The sequence below is a fragment of the Nicotiana tabacum genome, chromosome 16, assembly GCF_000715075.1.
Source record: "Nicotiana tabacum cultivar K326 chromosome 16, ASM71507v2, whole genome shotgun sequence".
Taxonomy (NCBI): domain Eukaryota; kingdom Viridiplantae; phylum Streptophyta; class Magnoliopsida; order Solanales; family Solanaceae; genus Nicotiana; species Nicotiana tabacum.
The window spans coordinates 34030422-34053328 of NC_134095.1; the positions used below are offsets into that span (position 1 = coordinate 34030422).

Below are 22907 nucleotides of genomic sequence, written 5' to 3' on the forward strand. Positions count from 1 at the left end.
TCGAACCTTAATTGATATGGTGAGATCTATGATAGGGTTCACTAATCTTCCAATAAATTTATGGGGATATGCTTTGAAAGCAGCAACATACTTACTTAATAAAGTTTCCACTAAGTCAGTCTCTACAATACCATATGAGATATGGAAAGGATGTAAGCCTAACCTTAAATATATCAAAGTTTGGGGTTGTCCAGCTTATGTTATGAGACTACAGTATGATAATCTTGACTCAAGATCTGATAAGTGTAGGTTCATTGGGTATCCCAAGGAAACAATGGGATATTATTTCTATCACCCTTCTGACCATAAAGTGTTTGTGGCCAGAGGAGCAACCTTTTTGGAAAGGGAATTTCTTTTAGAAGGAAATTATAATGGAGAAATAGAACTTGATGAAATTCAAGATACTAATGAATCAAGGCAATGTAAAGATCATGAGACCCAAGTTGAAGAATCTTTATTGGATGTTTTGAAGTTGACAAGGAAGTTGTCATCTTCAATGGTTGAAGTTCAAGAACTAAACGTAGTTCAAGAACAGGTTAACGAACCCGTTCCAAACCAAATTAAACAACAACAAAATCCAGCACAAGGTGAACAAGTTGTACAAGAACCTCTTAGAAGGTCTACAAGAGAACACCATGTTCCAACTAGATTAAATCTAATGGTACAAGATGTTGTATCAAATGAGGTTGATCATAATGATGATGACCCTGAGACCTATGAAGAGGTGACACAATGTTCTGACAATGAAATATAACAAATGGATGTGAAAACAGTTTCCTTAATGGTGAGCTAGAAGAGGATGTGTACATGACACAACCTGAAAGTTTCACATCTCCGCATGATCATAATAATATTTGCAAGCTACAAAGATCCATTTATGGACTACAACAAGCATCTTGAAGTTGGAATATTCGCTTTAACAAAACAATTGAAAAGTTCAATTTTGTTATATGTGGCGAAGAACCTTCTGTGTACAAAAAGGTTAGTGGGAACATAATTATATTCTTAGTATTGTATGTTGATGATATATTGCTCATAGGGAATTATATATTGGCATTGCAAAATACCAAAATTTGGCTATCTAAATAGTTCTCCATGAAAGACTTGGGAGAAGCAACTTATATATTAGGAATAAAGATCTATAGAGATAGATCGAGGAAGTTGCTTGGACTTTCCCAGTCTTTGTACATTGATACCATTTTGAAAAGGTATAACATGGATAATTCCAAAATAGGCTATCTACCGATAGGCACTGGAATTACTCTAAGTAGGGAGGATTGTCCTAAAATACCTGAACAGAGAGAACGCATGAGTAGGATCCCATACGCTAAGTGCAATAGGAGCTATCATGCATATCATGACATGTACACATCCTGATATGGCTTATGCACTTGGAGTGACTAGCTGATATCAGGCAAATCTTGGTGAGGAACATTGGAAGGTGGTGAAGACCATTCTTAAGTACTTAAGAAGGACTAAAGACCAATTCCTCATTTATGGAGATTCTGAATTAAAACTTGAATGTTATACTGTGCAAGTTTCTCTTCAGATAGAGATGATAGCAAATCTATTTCTGGTTATGTATTCACCTTAAATGGTGGTGCAGTGAGTTGGAAAAGTTCCAAACAAGCTACAATAGCTGATTCAGTGACTGAAGTAGAATATATAGTAGCTAGTGAAGCTGTATGGATGAAAAAGTTCTTAGCTGAACTTGGTGTGGTTCCTTCAATAGAAGGTGCGGTTCCACTGTTGTGTGACAATACTGGAGCCATTGCTCAAGCAAAAGAACCAAGATCACACCAAAAGTCCAAACATGTTATGCGAAGGTATCACTTGATAAGAGAGATCATTGAACATGGAGACGTCTAGATTCAAAAGATTGATGGAAAGGAAAATGCTCCATACCCATTCACTAAAGCTCTTGGTGCAAAGGAGTTTGACAAGCAAAAGTGAAAATTGGGAATGAAGTACAAGAGTGATTGGCTCTAGTGCAAGTGGGAGATTGTTAGGGATATAGTAGATATGCCCTAGATCCAATCTCATATTTGATGATTTGAACATATTTTTGTGAACGTTATTCGATATAAAAATATATGGCACTCTTTTATCATAGTTATTATTAATTGTTTGATTAATTTGATAAGGTCCTTGATTAAATTTTGAGACTTGTCATCGTGATAGAGATCATGATAATGAGAGCAAAGTCTCTTACAATTTAATCTAAATTTGTTCTTGATCGTAGGATTATTAATTTGGACATTAGTAATCCGGTTAGATCAATATTTATGTGATCGTCTTTATGGGATAAAGATTAGTTGATCTTATTAACTAAATCACATAGATAGATGATGCATATAGAGATATGATCATTGAACCGACTCATTGGATAATTCCTAATGGTTAGAATTACCATAAACTGTCAATAAGATATTCTGTTGAAGAATGTGATGTAAGAATTTTCTTTGACATGAGATCGTCATAGTAATTGACAAGTTATTTGTTGTGCTTTGATACTAGACACCTATGACCCTAGGGCGATAGTTGAAAGGATATTGGGCACGATTGAATACTTGTAGAATTAGTGATTGATCAAGATGGAATCTGTCAACTCTTGGTAATGAGTTTAAGCTCCATGTTGTCATGAATTATAAACGACCAAATTAAGACCTTGGCCAGGGCAATTGAATGAAAGAAGAAAGAGTTTCTTAGGTCATTCAATGGTCGATTATATTTGACATGAATACATAGTTTGTCGCCTATTAGGATTTGACAGTTGAACCATATTCTAGGGTGACCCAGAGCTATAAGGACAGAAGGAATTACTAAATTATTCTTCTACTGGTTCTTGAGAGAAAATTGTATACTTCATGTTATCCGGTCGTTAAGGAGTGTTGCTAGACGCCACCCTTAATTAGTATATTGATGCGATCAATCTACTACCGGCTTAGTATTGAACCTATGGGGTCGCACACTAACGAGTGTTCTGATCTTTGCTAAGGATTAATTAATTTATTATTTGACAATTAAATTAGAGAATTTAATTAGTCAAATAAATAAAGTTATTAGTCCAAATGAAATATTGTTATATTTTTTGCTAGCACAAAGGATATAATTAATATTGTGAACAAATTGAAATTTTCTATTTGGAATAAAGATTGAATTATATCTCTTGGTTGAAATATATATATATATATAATTAATATTTATTTTGTATAAGATGTATATAAAATATAATATGAATAAATGGCTTGGTAAGTAATTCCAATTTGGAATTGGATTAATTCACGTGCAATTAATCCACGTGCAATTAATCCCATTTGGAATGGGATTAATATTTTATAAATATAGAAACAACTGATTTCAATTTTTGAGTTGGAACAATCACGTGACTGTTCGGCAAAACTCATTTGAATGGGATTCGAATTTTTGCGGAAAAATTATACAAAGTTTATTTTTGGAATAAATTTACTCTAAGTAAATCATTACCTCAACCAAATAGGAAAAGAGTTTATAGGTGATGCTATATAAAGGGTGATGGGGAAAATTTGCCGTTGTGAAAGTGAGGGTGTAATACAAAGCCAAGAGAGAAAATACAATTACAAGAAAGTGTTTCTTGTTCTTCTATCTTTGAGTTGAGATTTTTGAGAAAAATTTCAGCACAAGTTTTTCGTTCAATTTGTTCGTGGGTTTCGTTGATCAAAGAGTTGATAGCAAGGATCGGTCTCGGTGTGGATACGCATAGAGTCTTTGTACTATCGAAGAAATTTTTAAACGAGACTCTCTTCACCAGATACGTCTTAAATCCGATTTTTGACATGTAAATAAATTTTAAACACAAAAAGATCTGCCTAGGATTGTTATTGTCTTCCGCTGCGTGTTATGAACACCTATACGCAATCCATCGACAAGTTGCAGCCCGCAAAAGGGAGATGTGCAATCAATCCCCTTCTCTTCCAATTGACCTCCACGGCAATGCAGTCACTTGTCATTGATGATTATTTGCTTCAATCTCACAATCTCAGCTCTCCCATTTTGCATTATGATTTATGGGCCACCTGATTTGGATGTATTGTGCAACCATTCAAATTGTTCTAGTTTGTAATAGTCCCAGTAACAAGACCAACTTGTGATTCTATTTCAACTGCAATACCAATTACCAGCTTATTGACATAAATTTTATTCGGACAATAAATCACTCTCTCAAAAGGAAAGACAAGAAAGAATTTCCTTTGGATACGGGTTCGATTGAACCTAATAATATTTGTTCAAATATTGTATTTGTCTTAAAAGACTATTGGATTATGTACAAATTATTAATTTAGAACTCAATAACTTAAAAGAATTACAATATTGAACTTATAAGTTTTAAATCCTGGCTCCGTCCCTAATTATTCGTACTAACATTTTATTGCATGAAACTTACGGGATAATTCGTGTTTAGTCAACTCTCCACCAATCTATGGTTTCACAATTAGAAAAAATATTAAATCCTCGAATAATTGCGTAATTGTTTATATATTGCATTGTCAACTCTATTGAAAAAACATATTTATGTGGTTCTCTAAAATAACCAAAATAACTTAATTTAAACATCTTAATGCTGATCAATTATTTTCTCCAAAATGTATGCTTTTGGATCACTTAACCAAAAAAGAGGAATACTAAGAGCTAAGCCCAAAATTGGTCGCCTTTGATAATGCGGTGAGACAAATAACGCAAACCAAGAAGCCAAGTGTCCTAACCAAAAAGCACATTCCTGTTAACACATCAATCTCTCGAAAAAAGCAAAAAAAAAAAAAAAGAATTAAAAAAATTTACCCTTTCAAAAATACTTAAAAACACAAAGAGGTATCAACCTAACCCCTAATTACTCGTCCAATTATCCTTATTTTCTTCAAAATCAATTTTGTTTTAAAAGAAAAAATCTGCCTCTATTTGTGGGGATTGTCTCTTGGCCCTTCGGATCTCACAATTTCATCATCTTAGCGGGTATCTAGAGCTGCATTTTATTTTCTGTAAACTGAAAAAATAAAAATAAAAAGATCAGATTTTTATTATATTTCCGGGCTTTTTCAGCTAAAATATTTTCCGTCGGTTTTCTTGGCTGGCGGCTCACAGATAAATCCTTTATGGTTTGCCTATTTTTCTTGAGCTGAAACGCTTTTTGAGAAGAAAAGATGATGTGGGATGAGTGGGGCAATGATTTCCGACATGAATACGAGGAAGAACAGCATCAGCATCAGCAGCAGCAAGAAGAGGAGGATTCTTATCTTAAATTTGATTTCTTGTCTGTTTTGTCTATGCCTAAGGTATTCGCATAATCTCATGTGTTTTAATTCTTTAATGTCTCTGCTTCTTGTCCAAGGCTTATCTGCGGATTTTGTATTTTATTTTGTCTCGAGTTTGTAATTTTGATTGGTGGGGTTTGCATTTCGTGAATGTGTGTCAGTGTGTGTAGGATTATTATAGGATGCTGGTGGTGGATTTTGGTTTTATTTTCTGGAAATTTTTGTGCCAAGTTTTTAATTTTACTGGTGGGGTTTACATTTCTTGAATTTGTATGTAGGATTATTGTGAGATACTGGAAGTAGATTTTGGTTTTATGTTCTGGAATGTTGTGTCAAGTTGCAATCTTGACTTGTGGGTTTTGCATTTCTTGAATGTGTTGTAGGATTACTATAGAATACTGGAAGTGGATTATGATGCGACAGAGGAGGTCATTCGATCCAATTATATCCGTCTTGCTTTGGTTAGTTTTTAATCTTTCCATTTATAACCAATGCCTTTGTACATGTTTTATGATGTTCCCGCTTTGTGAGTGTTAAACATTTCATTGTATCTGATCTATGTAGTGTGCATCTCTCATTTTCTTAGTCTTGGCATCTATTTTACGATTTTCGTTTTGGGGACAGAAATGGCATCCGGATAAGCAAAAAGATCAGGATAGTGCTACTTCAAAGTTTCAGGAAATAAATGAGGCTTACCAAGGTTAGTTTTTTTCACATTTAAGCTTTACTCATTTATTTTGCGTTTAACAGGCTTTTTGTTATGCCTTTTACAAATCAAAGTTGATTTGATATGGACTTCTCAGCCTGCAATTAGACAATATTTAGTTCATGTCTGTGTTTTCCTTGAGTTTGTTTGTCTAATAATGTATTACTGGAAGCAACATGTTTGAATGAATAGATTGAGAATCAAATACTTATTTCCTATCTACACTCAGGCAAGAATTAAAAGTTATGGCTGGTTATCCCATGAGGAATGGGTGTGGATAACTGATATTCCACTTGTGCGACTTAGTTGCCTCCATTTTAAGAAAAAACATATACTCCGTAGCATGTATTTTGGCTAAGCCTGCAGAAGAGGATTCAGGTCCATGATTCCTAAGATAAAAAAATTTGTACAAAAGAGTAGGATAGAGAATTTTCCATGCGAATTGAGTGTATTTTGTAGGAGGCATGGGACATTCTTTGAGTTTGATTTCTAAGAAAATGAGTCATAGAATTCACTTCTCAACAATTGTGATGTACTAGCACACTAATATTATGGTGGAAACCTTATAAACACAACTGCTCCTACTTATATTAACCAAAATGAAAGCCCGGTGCAACTGGTGCAGGGACATAATAGGCAGTGTAACGATATTAATGGAGTGAGAAGGTAGCAAAGTGTTGTCTCATTGCAAATACATGTCTAACTATGAATATCTTTGTAACCTGCACTCAATCTGGTGCTTTTTGACTATTCCTTATTTAAACAAAAGTCAACTTTCTGGGTGCCGGGAATATCATTGTACATGTAAGCTTCAAGAGTTAGGTGTGCATATACACTCATCTCAGTTATTTTTGAGTTGAATGGCCAGGCTGACAAAATCATGCCATACATGGCTTTATTGAATTATGATGGCAAGTGTTTTGTCTTGAGTGAAACTAACACATGTACTGCACATATGCCAAATTTCATATTGTTTCGGCCACGTTACAGGTTTTAACAATAACAACGACGACGACCCAGTAGAATCCCACTAGTGCGGTTTGGGGAGGGTAGAGTGTACGCAGACCTTACCCCTACCCCGGAGGGATAGAGAGGTTGTTTCCGGGAGACCCTCGACTCAGAAATAATAGATCCGTAACAACAACAGAAACCAGAAAAATAGTATCAGCATGGTAAAAGACATCAAATAAATGGAAAGGCCAAAATGTGAAAGACAGCAAAAATGTGAAACACAACAAAAATCGGTAGCAGTCCTAGACAAAACACTATCAGACTAGCCGGCACGAGGAGAAACGCTCGACTACCCCCTAACCTACAACCCTAATGCTCGATATCCACACCTTCCTATCAAGGGTCATGTCCTCGGAAATTTGAAGCCACGCCATGTCCTGCCTGATCACCTCGCCCCAATACTTTTTAGGCCGCCTTCTGCCTCTTCTCGTACTTGCCAGAGCCAACTGTTCACACCTCCTAACCGGAGCATCTAGGCTCCTCCTCCACACGTGCCCGAACCATCTAAGCCTCGCTTCCCGCATCTTGTCATCCAAGGGAGCCACACCCACCCTCTCCCGAATATCCTCATTCCTAATCTTATCCATCCTAGTGTGCCCACACATTACAGGTACCCCCTACAGGGAAATCCTTATATATTTGAAACTCAGTTATGTTAAAAAAGTAGAATAATAAAAAATCACAGGCGGTCTCCTCAGTCTCCGATTTCATGGATTTGTTTGTCAGGTAAATGGTTATTTTCTGGAAAGACACAATTTTGTGCTTAAGTTAAACTAAGGGATTTAAAAAAAAAAGTTAACTAAGGGATTCTTGAATGTTCCTGTAATCCGATGACGAACATCAGTTTTCCACTCTTGTGTGTGCATTTTCCAACTAATCGTGAAAGCTTAGAATAGTGAACAAGGAAAATTTGAGCTTATTCTCATGGAGTAATTCTGAAGGTTCTGGAATTGATCAAGAGTGCAAATGAGATTTGAATCTGATGCAAATACTGGTCATTTTATGCTTCAAGATTTAGCTTTCCCATTGGCCTTGTTTTGAGAATTTACAATATTAACTGCACTCAGTTCCAAACCAGTTGGGGTTAATTATATGAAATCTTTGACTCCATCCTTCTGTTAATTAGTATGCTGAGGATTGACTCTTTTTAGGGTAGGTGTCAATAACCTCCACCTATATCGGGGGGTTGGACTTGGCTGTGCTTTTCGTGTAGGTGGTGTGATTTAGGAATTTACAAGTTCAAAAAATTGAGACTCCAATTGTTAGACGAACTCCAAATATATCAGAAGATGACCCTCATCATGATCTTCTTAGTGAATGTGTAAATGAGAAATTTAAATTCAAGCTAACTTCCCCAATAAGGACTGGCAGCTTGGGCTTTCTTGCAAGTGGTGTCTATATTTTCTGAAGTTGTCTATTTTGTTCATCCAGTAGTTATGGGGAAGAAACAATCCAATGAAAAATGATTAGCGACATAATGAGATGATCCACTGATGCTTTGAAGTTCATATTTACATAAGAGATTCTGTGCACAACTTAACAAGCTGAACAGTTGCGATAATCCCTTATTGTGTGAGGTAAAATAGCAGGAATATATGTCCTCTTTAGTGGAAGGTGAACGATACCAGTGTTGTGAAGAACGTAAAGCGAGGAAAAGCGATAACCCCCATTTCACGAGAAGTGAGAAGCGAGAAGCGAAGCGCTCGCTTTTTTTAAGTGAAGCGGAATGTAAAAAAAAATTAAATAAATACTGCATAGACAACACATGTAATTGTAAGCAAATGTTCAATACTTCAATTAAAAAACTAAAGAGTAGCATCAATTAAAGCACAAAATGAGCATCCTATTCTTCTACAAGATTGTCAAATTCTTGTATTCCACTATCATTATTAAATTGGGCAGAAATTGGGGGCAGAAACTGAAAAAATTGGGCAAAAATTTTCTGAGAAAGAACCGAAGGTTAAAAAAAAACTCGCCAGCATTTCGACGCTTTTTGGACGTTTAGAAAGAAAAAGAAAAAGAAGAAGAAGAAGAAGAAGACTGAAAATCAAAAGTAGAAGAAGCAGAACATACCTGTGATGTTGAAGAAGAAGAAGAACAAACCTTGGAACTTGAGATAATTTCAGAAATCTGAAGTTGATGAAGAAGAGAAGAAGAAATCGCTGCTCTTGTTGAAAAAAAACCTAGTCTCGCTGCTGTTTCTGGACTCCAGACAGTGTTTACGGTTTACAATAGGGCTTGGGTTAATAAAATAGGGCTTGGGTTAATTTGAACAAAGAAGCGGTCGCTTCTCTCGCTTCTTCTCGCTTCACCGCTTCTCGCTTTTTACAGAGAAGCGGTCGCTTTTTCGTACCAGAGTCGCTTCACAGACCTGAAGCGCTGACCTGCCCGCCTCGCTTCGCTTCTCGCTTAAAGCGATGAAGCGAGCGCTTTTTTAATCACTGAACGATACTAGTAATTCAGAACCGTCTTTAAACAGAAAGATGGAGGTAATGCTATCTGTTGTGGTTTGTGAGTGAATGGGAGAAAGAGGGCAAACATTAGCTTGAAGGCGGTATCAGTTTATCACAGGTTTCCTGTAGAGAAGCTTCCGAAGGCTTAGAAAAATGCAGAAAACCTAATCATCATCAACAACAACAATGTACCTGTGTATTCCCACAAGGCAGAAAAACTAATCGATATACCTAAAATAATAGGGTGCAATGAGTCTACAATCAGAATTTTGTAAGGCTAGTAAAATGCCGCAAAAGTAAAAATACATGAAACTGACTGGAAGAAATATTGACAGCTTCTGCATTTCCCATATTCTGCAATTATCAACTAAGATCAGAGACCCTTATACTAGTCAAGATTCCGGAAGCTTAAAAGTTATTATGATAATTCATGATTTTGAACCTAACTCGAAATCATATAGGTATACTTACAGCCCTTCTAGCTTTTGGAGTGTTGTCCTGACATCAATGACTTTCAAAAGAACCTTTGAACTTCTGGAAAGTTGGAATACAGGGGGAAATTCCTCTAACAAAGACAGATGGAAAATTGTCCCAGCAGCTATTTGGTGGACAATATGGAAGGAGAGGAATGCAAGATGCTTTGAAGATACAAGCAGCTCTACACAGAAGATTAAAATGAATTGTACTCTTCTTTTTAGTTATTGGTGTAAATTAGAATATATTGATGACCATGATTCAATCATAGAAGTCTTAGGCTCCTTGTGAGAAGAACAAGGATGTTACGCTTTTGGTTTTTGCCTAAGTTCTACATGATGTACATTTTGGCTCCCAGCACAATTTTTGTGCTGATGATTTAATTAGTAATAGATATGTTATCTTTTCAAAAAAAGAAAAGAAAAGAAAAGGAAAATTTAAGGGGTAGGGCGTTTGACAGTAGGAACCCATTCTTTATCATTGAAACATCAATGACTTATTTAAAGTTACCCAAATTGTGTAATAGCTATGTATTCATACTGTGTAATGCCATTGACTTACTTCATGATACATAGTTCATGCAAGCATTGTGCAATATGGTTGACAGTATTGAACTATCTTAGTTGGACAACGTGATTATACAAACTGTAATGACCAGGTCACCAACATTTATCTCTTAAGATTTTTTAACCTGCTCTTACTTTAACCTTTTACTGTGTCTATTTCTGATTAATCTTATCATTTGTCGTGTTTCCCTATATTTTAACTTTCCAATTGTCTTTAAACAGTTCTGATTGATCCTGTGAAACGTCAAGAATACGACAAGAAAGGGATGCTACGAGCCTATGATTACAACATTGTTGTGAGTGTCCTCCTGATTGTTTCTTTCTGGTTAGTTTTAAGTACTTAACCATGTCTTGATTATTAATATTGCTCTGGCATTTGTCCATCTTGATTGCAGGAATACCTCAATCGCTACAAGGGTCTTATTTTAACGTGTAACGGTCTTGGCATGAAGCATTCAATATGGTAAAGCCAAGATATGCACCTTCCCGTTGTAGTATATCGTGTGATCCTACTGGCACCTTCACATTATTACAGGAGCTGGGATGCACAGTTGGATCTGTAGTTTACATCAATTAGGCTAGTGTACTATCTTTTGTGCATGTATAGAGAAGCCGACATCACTGCTAAGTGCCAAGTGACCAACCTCAGTTAGAGGGCTGTCTATATGAAATCTTCTTGTATCGACTAAAGAATTGGTGACCTCTTATTTTGGTAGATTTTCTTACTAGAGTATCAATGGATTTTGTCTCAATTCATGGTTTATAATGAATTGTGGGAAGTGCATGCCCTTTTTATGTGCTTTCTCCTTAGAGTTTGTAGCCACACATGCAGAAGGACGATATCTAGAGACATATATCTAATTAAAAACTCAAATTTGTTCAATCTGGGCAAAACGTTTGCTTTATCAGAGCAAGCAATAGTAAAATTTCAACAGTTGGAATTAGGAAGTATCTTTTCAAACATGTTGGACCTCAACGGAGCACAATGACAGTTCTTTCTGTCCCCATACTGGGTGGTTACTGCATTGACCGTTGGTTCACACATGAACTAAATAATCTTTTAACTTAAAAACGTATTCAAAAGCAAGTTGTAGCTCTTCCTGGAAAGTTTGATTTCTTGCATGGTCCCTCAACTCATTCAAATGCAAGCTGTGGCCTTTTCTGGACAAAAAAATCACGTATCGATAGGCTGATTTGCTGCATCACAAAGTCAAAGTAGCAATTTCTAGGTTGTACAAGTCGCAATTCATTCAAAGGGGCAAAACGTTAAGGTGGTAAAATGCATATAGCAGTAGGGCAAGTGAATCTGCTATCCTCGCAAGTTTCCATTCCTTTGTGTCTTATAAGGAGATACAGATTAAACTTCTAATGAACATATGTTGATGTCTACTGCAAGCTAATGATGGTTCAAATATCTTCTTTCTAAAAGCCATCGACAAGAAAAGAAAAAGCCTACAGTCACAGTACATATATTTAACTATTGCAGAACCAACTCATCAAGTAATTGAAATGCAGGCAATAACTTTCTCTCCCTGCAAATCACATCAATCAATAAACTCCATGTCTGAGGTTCTGGCTTAAACCCCATTTCTAACAGCCCAAACAATGCCATAGCTGCATCGGCTGCCTTTCCAGCTTCACATTGTTGAACTATCAATTCATTTGACGTAGCAAAATGAGGCACGAATCCTCTAGCCAACATCAGACCTAACAACTCCATTGCCTTTTCTAGCTCGCCTTCTTTACACAAGAAATTTAACACAATCCTATAACTTTCCTTACTTAGGCGTATACCATCATAAGGTAACCTTTCAAGCATATCGAAAGCTTCACTTGATCTAGAGGCTCTGCACAATCCTCCAAGTATAACTTTTATTGTCACGTCATCAGCTTTGCATCCTTTATCCTTCATTTCTTCAAGTAACTCAATGCCTTCATCAACTTTACCAGCCCTACAGAAGGAATTTATCAATGTTGTATAGCCAACGATATCAGGCGTTAGGCCTACTCTTTTCATCTCATGAAATACCTCTTTGGCATCTTCCCCTCTCCCCTCCTTACAAAATCCATTCATCAAAGCTGTGTAATTAACTATATTTGGTTGGCATCCATTTTTCTTCATAAAATCTATTATATTTGTAGCTCTATCCACCTTTCCTGCACGAGAAAATGCATTTATTAAGATATTGTAAGTCAATGCATCTGGCGGAATTTGATCTTCAGCAAGCATTTTCTCAAACAAGTCGATTGCTTCTTGAAGCCTTCCACATCGGCATAGGCCATCCATAAGGGTGCTATAAGTAATCAAGTTAGGATAAGAAACTATGGACTTTCTCATCTCTTCTACTACTACAAATGCAGCTTCAACATCCCCTTTTCTGCAATGATACTTGACCAAGATATTGAAAATGCATGTATTCGGCTTCAAATCTAGATGCTTCTGCACATTTAAGAGAAACTCCCTGGCCAGATCAATCTGTTTTGCTTCAATCAGGAGATTCAGACACGTGCTAATGGCATTGAGGGACGGCTTTTCCCGAACGATAGGCAAGATTGCGTCAAACATCTCCAGAACCTTTTCATGGAGAGAGGATTTGGAGTAATGTTTCATGAGGTTAATGAATATACCTTCATGGAACTTACAAGTTTCATATTTCATCTGATGAATAACAACATCGACTGTTTCAAATTTCTTGCAAAGAGCAAGTTTATGGAGAAGAACAGCATAGGTGGAGTTATTGTGATTGAAACCCTTCTGATCAGAAACCTTGTTAAAAATCTCCAGGGCACGTTTTGCATCTTTCTCTTGTTTTATCAAGCTGACTGCGGCTTCATGAGATATATACTTGCGTTTTCTTGGAACTTCTTCTACAGTAGTGCCATCTATTTCGATAGCAGCATCTTGCCTCGGGGAACTCCTGCTCTGGTAATGCAAAGGAGAAATCCATTGAACTGAAGATGAGAATAACCTAGATGAAGAGCAGAGACTGCATCTCCTGTGCCCAATAACTTTCATCCAAGTTAAGAAACTCCTAGACCTGTGGCTCAAATTCTACCTGAAGAGTTATATGCGGCTGTCAGCGTAGAGGAGAAAAAGTTATGCCGCATCCGAACTCTCATCAGACATGAGAAGGAAGTTACTCTAGTAGATAATCAATGATCTTCAAGCAGGAAATGATTTGTTAAGAGAAAAAGGAAACAAAGAAAAGATTAAAATCTATCCCTCAGAATAGGATGAAATCTTGAATATACCCCGTTTCTCATTGATAGATACACCGGCCCCCTTAATTCCGGTAATACAAATATCATTTAATTTTCAAGCGGAAAGACAACTCGATTTTCCCCCTTCCAATCAAATGCCAAGTTTCCCCTTAAATATTTGTAGTAGTCAAATAGTTGTTAATCGTATGGGACATAGAGTAAGTCAGATGAGTTAAACATTGCTCTTTCTCAGAAATGAATTTACACCAGTTAAGATGACAGGTACGAACTAACCAGAGGCGAAGCGAGCCTATTAGGTACGGGTTTGGAACCAACCCAGTCACATTTGCTTAAACACTATATTTGTATTAGGCGAAAACAGTAACTAAGACGAGCAGCAGGTTCCGTGGCAAATTCAGAACCCATACACTTCAAATCTTGACTCCGCCTCTGGAACTAACCATCTGGCGGAAGTAAGATACCCAAGTAAAAATTTGTCTTTCAAAATGCTAACAACCCAAATATAGGGGTGAAAAAAGGTAATTACGAGCATGTGTTTTCTTTCGAATGCCTTATAAAGAACTACAATTGCCAGTTGCTAGAAGTTTTTCACATCAAATGCTTAAAAAATATACCTAAACACTCCTCAAGAACGCGAACATTTCCCATATCTTGCTTTGAATGAATCTTTAACATCGAATGGCATAAGACATTTACATTCAAGTGTTGCATAATTCAACTAGACCATATACTATTCAGATTAAATCACCAGCCATTCCCTAAAGAAAGACATTTTTTTGTTTCACACTACAATCCTGACTCCACAATCAAAATCAAGTCAAACAATTCGTAGAATATCAAGAGTAGCAACCAAGTCCAACAAACAAATATAGTGTGAAGGAACGAACGAAACAAAAACTGCTGAAAGATTTTCCAATAAATGGCAACATAATTAGTGTGAAATAAGAGATATCACTAAAAAAAATAGGAGATAGCTAAATTGTTTACCAGTAGATGAATGAATGAGCTCAGAGAACTGATTGACTGCATCCAAGATCCTATTTTTCGCCCATATTCAAGAAAAATTAAGAAAAGGGTAAGCTTAAATTGGATTCAGGCGGTTAATTAAGATATAAAGTGGCCAACTTTTGCAGAGATGGAGAAGACGCGGTAGGGGATGTGATTTTGTTCACATACAAAATTTGGACGCTGATACAGCAAATTGTGTGGGTGCACTCACCTGACACGCGCGTATTTTTCTGTATATGTTGTATTTTTTTAAAAAATAAAATATATTTTTACCTTTTTAAGTATGTTACTTTTTTAGTAATTTTTTTCGAATACAATTTATAATAAAACTTGAATAGAACTACATTATTTAGGCTAAATTTTTTTATTTGATCAAAAATAATAAAGTTTTAGTTAATCTTTTTTTGAGTTTGACCTGAAAATACAATTGAAATAAATAATCAAAACATCTAAAAAGTTATAAAAATACATAATTTGAAATTAATTATTTTGGCTATAATTTTTTATATAGCTCTAAATTATGGTGCTCTAAAATATATGTATTTACAGATTTTACTTGAAAAAAATAAAAATATACAGTTGAAATAAATAGCCATTGTATCAAAAGAAGAAATAAAAAGAGTGTACAATTGCAAAAAATAACTTACTCTATGGATACATTTTTAGAGCAATAAAAAAAAGAGGCAGCCCGGTGCACTAAGCTCCCGCTATGCGCTGAGTCCGTGGAAGAGCTAGACCATAAGGGTCTATCGTACGCAGCCTTACCCTGCATTTCTGCAATAAGTATTTTTTAGAGCAATAAATATGTTAGAAATAATAAGTTATTTCTTGCAATTGTTCACTCTTTTTATTTCTTCTTTTAATGCAATGACTATTTATTTCAACTGTCTATTTTTACTTTTTCAGGTAAAATATGTAAAAAGTATATTTTTAGAGCACCATAATTTAGATCTATATAAAAAATTATAAACAAAATAAATAATTTCAAACTATGTATTTTTATAACTGTTTAGACGCCTTGACTATTTATTTTAATTGTATAAATCTTTATTTTCAGGTCAAATTCAAAAAAAGACTAAATAAAACTTTATTATTTTTAGCCAAATAAAAAAATTTAGCCTAAATATGTAGTTCTATCCGAGTTTAATTATAAAATTGTATTCGAAAAAAATTATATAAAAAAGTAACATACTTAAAAAGATAAAAAATATATTTTATTTTTCAATAAAATGCCACATATACAGAAAAATATACGTGGCATGCGAGTGCACCCAAACAATTTGCCACATCAACGTTCAGGGGGTAATGAATCTCAAAAGGCTTAGTTGAGGAGGGTAATTAAGAACACGAATAGTTTAAGGTTGTAACTAATAATCCGTGACAAGTTTAGGGGGTGATAAGGTATTTTGCCTTTTTTTCTATTTCCTATTACTATTAAATTTTTTCATACAGGTAGCTAAACCCATTCTTGTTTGAATTTTATGCGTCTAACTTTTTAACTGTAAAGCTGATTGTTTTTTTTTAATCACTAGTATTAGTACCCGCGCGAATGCGCGGACACTAATCATGTCAAATATTTAAGTTATTTGGGTTGTATGTAAATAATTTTAAAATTTACACTTTCTCAGTAAATATAGATAATCATTGAATATTAACTACGTGAAAAAATTAACCATTTTTTCTATTTTTCTTCTTTGATACCATTCTTGCCGGTGTCACTGGATTCTTATCTCATAAACGGATGAGTTTTAATAAATTGTCTACGTATGAACTTTAATTATATTTTTAGTATTTGCTGAAATTATTTCACAATTTTCTTTTGGCTTTATCTAATCAGCCTAAATAAGTGCTCACCCGATCACTTAAATTTAAAAATTGGATGATGTGTAATTTATATATTATCCATATATAATATGTGTATAATCGTGTGTTGTCGGTATATCATCTATTTATATTAGCTATAAAAAGTAAACAATAAATATGACTGGATATTATGTAAATATTCCATAAGATTTCATTTTTTTAGTTTTTCCACGATATAACTTCTATTATAATAATTTTAAAACTCTCTACTAATATTCAAAAATATCTTATCTTTTTATTATCTTTGAATTAAAAAAAGTAAAGAGTTTTTTCAAAATAATTTGTTTCCATTTTAAAAAAAATATTTCACGTCATACCAATTTTTTCTTTATATATACTCTTTGTTACACTTAAAAGTCGCTATAGAAACTATTAATTAGAAACTAATTTCTCTCTTGTTGAGTCTGAAAAAAAAAATCTTTCACATAATCTAATGATTTAAAACTAATATTCTTCAACGAAAAAAATATTATACCCTTGCAATATTGGCTTGACTACAGCTAAATGAAGGGGTCAGCTTATACTCTTTAATTCCTTGAAAGTGCTAAATTAAAATTAACGATAACAATTGTATAGCCAAAATTTTGTTATTTGTTTGATGTTCATTTATGCAAATTGACTCTTCAAACAAATATTCTTTAAGAAGAAAAAAGAAACAATTTTTTTTTAAAAATATTGACTGATTTTGTGATGTTTTTTTTCTCCAGCATGTATGTTTACTTTATTATATATGTAAGTAAACTTTTATTTGGTTTTGTAAACTCTTTTTTGTTATTTAGATAAACATAGATGTGTACCCTATATATTATATTTATTTTAAAAGAATTTTGTTAGCTACAGTGTTTCAAAGAACTATACTTATAGGATTTTAAATGTAAAAGAGGTTTATAGGTATATGGAGTAGTTTTTTTTTTTTGCTAGAGGCGATGTAGTATTTAAATAATTAGAAAAATAACAAAAGTTCCTAACATGGTTGCATATGATCATTAACCGAATTAAGTATGATAACATGATAAAAAAAAGATAAATTTTATTTTTAATTTAAATTTGAATTTTAGAACTTGATCTATAAATTTAACTTTATCTATAAATTCAAAATTATCTTTTAATTCAAATTCCGTATATATATATATAATATTGTATTTAACTAAAATAGTCAAATATAGAATAAAGTTATCATATACTATTGACATTTATTAGCTTGCCACTTGGCTTAACCATAATGTCAATTATATATGATAACTTTCTAGCTTTAATATATATATATAGATATAGATAATTGCCTAATCTCTAATTTATTTCTCATTTAACAATATAACTCGTGCATTATTGATTTTAGGTAAAAGTTGAATGGCGTGGTTGAAAATTACACAGCCTAGTTATTAATGATATAGCAATTATAAAGACTTGTTTTTTCGCTATAAGGTAATTACAGTGTAGATTCAAATATCGTGTTTATAATTTAGATGGAGTAGTTATAGATTTTTTTGATATTAAAATAAAAGTTCACAATAAATATTAAAAAAATTTAGATGTACAAGTAAAAAAACCTTAATGTGTAACAAAAATATATATATGCAGCTCTACTTGTATAATACACTGAGTATGTTATACTTGGGCCCGAGGCCGCAGTTGTGCATATATATATATATATATATATATATATATATATATATATATATATATATATATATTTACAAACAATTTTTACAATTCATTTGAGAATTGGAGAACGTACTCGCTCTTCTCAACTATTCCTTACTCCATACTAATTAATTATTTATGTAACCAGATAATTAATTTAAAATTGTATAATTATACCAAATTACATTACAAGATGGCCTTCCAAACGGGTTCTTAAATGTCTCGTATACTTTTGTATTTGGGGACTAATATAACGCTATTATTTGACAATTATTATTTGAATACTTAAACCCCTTTTCTTTCATAATGATGTTAACATAATTTTTTTCTTTTTTAGTTGTTAACAGTACTTATTAATCTCTCTATTTTAGTTTTATGTAATATTTTTTTTATTAGTCCGTTAAAAATGAATGATACAATAATATGTTTGAAAATATATATTTTAACTTTTAATATTTTATCTTACCCATTTTACTCTTATTATAGCTACATAAATTAAAAGTCCCATATAAACTTTTAACTTTTTAAGTTTTCAAGTAAAAATTTAGTTCCTTTTGTCTTACATACATACTGAGTAAACTTTTTTTTGGGTCAACGGGATAATATATTAACTAGTTAAACAAAAGGGGTTACACTGCCTTGGGAGTTACTGGGGTACCTTAAGTCCCGCATAGATGCAAAGTTTTGCATAATTGGACTTATATTATAACCCACAAAAGTTCTAGGTAGTTCAGTTCCTAGGGTGTCTGCCCAAAATACATCATTGGCAAACACCGGAGGAACTGCTAGAAATATTGATTTGTTCAAAAAAATTTCCTTGGCTGCTTCCTTCGCCAGTGCATCAGCTACCCTATTTTGCTTCCTGTATGAGTGCCTCACTACCACGCTGCCCATCCTTCGAATCAGCAATCTGCATTCACAAATTAGGGGGGTCAAATATTAGATTTCCATTCAACAACATATTGATTACTTCTGCTGAATCAGTGTCTACTTGTAGCGGAACTAAGTTGTTTAGTTCTGCTAGTTGTAGGCCTCTGATGAGGGCTCTAAATTCAGCCTCTGTGTTAGTTGTTTGGGGTAAGTTTTCCATGAAGCCCAATATCCAACTTCCGTTATGGTTTCTGAAGATGCCCCCAGCTCCACCCATTCCTGGGTTGCCCTTTGCTGCACCATCAGTGTTTAACTTGTAAGAGCCTCTTGGTGGTGGAGACCATTTAAGCATGATTTGGTGGGTGCATTGTTGTGAAATGTTATTATTAAGGACATGATACTCAGTAGCTTTAACAATGGTGTTATTAGCATTGATGAATTCTTTTTTGTTATTGAACACATATTATTCCTTGCCAGCCAAATGTGCCAGAGGCGGTAGGGAATGAGATTCTCCCAGTTAAGGCAGTCATTGTACTTTACACCTTTAAGAGTTGTCAAAACTGTTTGCCAAAGGTAACAACAACTGAGAGGATTGGAGGGTGATGGGGCTGAAGATTTTGATCGGATGGCACTCCAAAAGTGGACAACATTGGGGCATAGGAAGAAGATGTGGTCAATATCTTCTTGTTTAAAACCACAGAAATGGCACTGGGTGGGGCAGTTTATTCCAATAGAGTGTAAAAAGCTCCTGGTAGGTAGTCTTTTGTGTGTTAGGATCCAGGTAAAGTACTTTATCTTGTTTGGGGTTTGGAGTTTCTAGATCCACTTGAAGTGATCCTCTTCTCCACGAGAATGAGATTGTGTTATGATGGAGTATGCAGAGCTGTTGGAGAATTGCCCATTGGTTGTGATGCCCCATATTAGATTATCTTCCTTAGTGGCTACCCTTGAAATAAACACAGCCTTAAGGAGGTTTTGGATATGAGGAGGGAGGTCAAATGACAGGGTTGATATGTCCCAAGTGCCCATATTGTGGATTGTTTCCACTTTAATTTGAAGGTCATTCTGGGTTAGGGGTCCCTCTATCAAATGCCTGAGGGCCGGCTGATTAGGAATCCAGGTGTCATTGAAGAAGCTGACCCTATCTCCTCTATTAACTACCCATCTACTAGCTTTGCTACATGTCTCCCAGCCTTTTAGTAAGCTCTTCCAGGTAGGTGATTTATTGTTCCCATGGTGTCTCACAGCCTGAGCAGGTCTGGACATGTTGTAATTTTTGTGGATAAGGACTCTAGCCCAAAAACTTCTTGTAAGTTCTCCATGCCAGGTTTGCTAAAGCAGCTTTGTTTTTAAAACTAGCTTTTTGCATCCCTAGCCCTCCCTCAGCTTTTGTTCTAGTAACTACATCCCACTTAATCAAATGAAGTTTTTTCTTTTCATGGGTGGTACCCTAGAGGAAGTTCCTCTGAATTCTATCAATTTGATTTGTTATTTTGGTTGGCAGTGTAATATATTGCATTACATGGCTTGGGATGGTGCCTAGGGTGGTTTTTGCCAGGACAGTTCTCCCAGCCATGTTGAGGAATCTAGTTTTCCAGCCAGCCAACTTGTGTTGTATATTGTCAATGATGAACTGAAAATCTGAGGCTGATTGTTGTCACACCTCCTTTTTCCGCACCTAAGGGAGCGCAGGGGAGTTTTTCCAATTAAAGGACAATCGAAACGGGATTGGTTTATTTATTTCAGAGTCGCCACTTGGGAGATTTAGGGTGTCCCAAGTCACCAATTTTAATCCCGAATCGAGGAAAAGAATGACTCTATATTACTGTCTGCGTACCAGAAATCCGGATAAGGAATTCTGTTAACCCGGGAGAAGGTGTTAGGCATTCCCGAGTTCCGTGGTTCTAGCACGGTCGCTTAACTGTTATATTTGGCTTATTTTATCTGATTTTAAATACAATGTGAACTTATGTGCAAATTTTAATTTAAAAAAAAAACCGCTTTTATCATTTTACTGTTTTTATCAAGAATTGCAACGTTGTGAAAATGTATCTCGAACCGCGTTACAATCAATGTACCCGTGGTCGTCGACACACTTTGACTCCGTTGAGATTTGGATTTGGGTCACATCAATGTGCACCCGAGTTTAAGGAAATTAAATTATTAAAGACGCGCCTAAAGTGACTAGCGTATTTATTTTGGGTAAGATCGTGAAATTTTACTAAACGGTCCATCCCGAAGTCCAAATAATTTTTAAAACAAATATTTACTGAGGGCCCCGCAATTTGTATTTTTATTTGGCGAGGCTCATCTCATTCTTATTTTTTTAAAATGAATTTGCAACGTCATGGACATGCATCTCGAACCACGTCACAATCAATGTACCCGTGATTAGAAACACATTTCGACTCCGTTGAGATTTGGATTTGGGTCACATAAATGTGCACCCGAGTTTAAGAAGGTAAGATTTATTAAGGCGCGTCCTAGAGAGTCTAGCGTATTGTTATTTTAGGAGGGTTGTGAGATTTGCTAAACAACCCGTCCTGGAAACTAAATGCTTCGATAATATACATTTTAACAAGGGCCCCGCATCTTATGCGTTTTTGTTTGTCGAGGCTCATCTCGTTCTTATTTTTTTGAAAGGATATCCTATAGCAACTACGTTTCTTGTCGTGTTTGTCTCTATCAATTGAAAACAGTAGATAGTCCTAATTAATTACATGCTTGCAAGTTGTTTGTAACAACGTTCAGAAATTCTAAAAAAAAAAAATCAGAAATGAGGCTACATGCATAGTCGGCCGAACAAATAATCATGGGCCCAAATCCAGCCCACGCATGATTGGCCAGACCTGGGCCGCTGCTTGTTCGATGCGAGCCTGCTGGGTCCGTTTTGACCTGAACTCGACCCTAACGGGGTTTATATTACAAATTTTATGTTCTTTGTCTTAACAGGTGATTTATTAGTTGTATGAGACCATTAATCAGAAAAGGAAGAACTTAACCCCCTTGTGTACAGTTTTCATGTTTGGCATACGTTACAGCATATACGGCAAAGTAAACTAAATCTGAGATGCAACCTAGTTCATTGAGACCACTTTTATCTAACAGCTTGCATATACAATTATCATTCGATACCCTACGTTGACATCAACTAGGCTTGTAAGCTAACTTCAGTATCCCAAAATATGAGCTATTAGACATTACATGACATTCAACACAACAGTACATGTATATAAACAACATCTGCAGATCTTCTCTTTTATACTCATTGCTCAAACTTTCGAGTTACATTGGTAGTGTAATTGTGTACCTGGTATAGAGGAAAAAGAAGAAAGGAATGATCAGCTGGGCAGTATGCAGTAAACACAGCAACAACAGATACACAACAACAGCACAGCAACAAGCCAATAACCAAAATTGTTTTCCACAGTCCACGAACAACCAACAATAATTCCCAGAACAAAAGAACTAACAGATAGTCGAGTAATCCCAGGAAAGAATAGAGAAACCACAGCACTAACAGAGTGTTCAATGCAGCAGCACCAACAGCCCAACAACCATAAACAGCTCAGTCAATGCAAGCAACAGAACTTGGCCAAGACAGCTTGACCAAAATGCACTCTTATACAACTTTCAGACAGTATTTGGTTGCAATGTTTACTGGAAACTACCTTATGTTTTTCAGTTTTTCTTTGGACTCACTAGACCTCTCTTCAGATTAAAACTCCAGCCTTAAGACTAAAAAATTCCACTTTGTTTTTTTCTTTTTCTGAAGACTAAAAGTCCAGCCCCCTTTAAGTTT

General features: G+C 34.9%; 2 protein-coding genes across 4 annotated transcripts; one reads left to right on the forward strand and one right to left on the reverse strand.

The window, feature by feature from the left end:
• The first annotated feature begins 4833 nt into the window (after positions 1-4833).
• LOC107818343 (uncharacterized) lies at positions 4834-11293 on the forward strand. 2 transcript variants are annotated; one of them, XM_016644341.2, is made up of 6 exons: positions 4834-4989; positions 5119-5309; positions 5672-5749; positions 5913-5988; positions 10721-10794; positions 10894-11293. In XM_016644341.2, exons 2-6 carry the CDS (start codon positions 5178-5180, stop codon positions 10963-10965), a joined length of 432 nt encoding a protein of 143 aa, XP_016499827.1. In that variant the 5' UTR covers positions 4834-4989; positions 5119-5177; the 3' UTR covers positions 10966-11293. The 2 variants fall into 2 exon arrangements, with proteins under 2 accessions (XP_016499827.1, XP_016499826.1); XM_016644340.2 differs by having other exon boundaries at positions 4850-4989; positions 5077-5309.
• A 515-nt stretch (positions 11294-11808) lies between these two features.
• LOC107818344 (uncharacterized) lies at positions 11809-14931 on the reverse strand. 2 transcript variants are annotated; one of them, XM_016644343.2, is made up of 2 exons: positions 14708-14931; positions 11809-13572 (listed from the first exon to the last, which is right to left on the reverse strand). In XM_016644343.2, the coding sequence occupies exon 2, from the start codon at positions 13512-13514 to the stop codon at positions 11976-11978; it is 1539 nt and encodes a 512-aa protein (XP_016499829.1). In that variant the 5' UTR covers positions 13515-13572; positions 14708-14931; the 3' UTR covers positions 11809-11975. The 2 variants fall into 2 exon arrangements, with proteins under 2 accessions (XP_016499829.1, XP_016499828.1); XM_016644342.2 differs by having other exon boundaries at positions 11809-13554; positions 14708-14912.
• Positions 14932-22907: the final 7976 nt, after the last annotated feature.

Bases quoted from the DNA above. Each gene is read 5' to 3' on its own strand.
- LOC107818343 (XM_016644341.2), top strand. From the start codon at position 5,178: ATGATGTGGGATGAGTGGGGCAATGATTTCCGACATGAATACGAGGAA. The intron at 5,750-5,912 runs GTTAGTTTTTAA...TTTTGGGGACAG, and splicing joins ATTATATCCGTCTTGCTTTG to AAATGGCATCCGGATAAGCA. The intron at 10,795-10,893 runs GTGAGTGTCCTC...TCTTGATTGCAG, and splicing joins CCTATGATTACAACATTGTT to GAATACCTCAATCGCTACAA.
- LOC107818344 (XM_016644343.2), bottom strand. From the start codon at position 13,514: ATGAAAGTTATTGGGCACAGGAGATGCAGTCTCTGCTCTTCATCTAGG.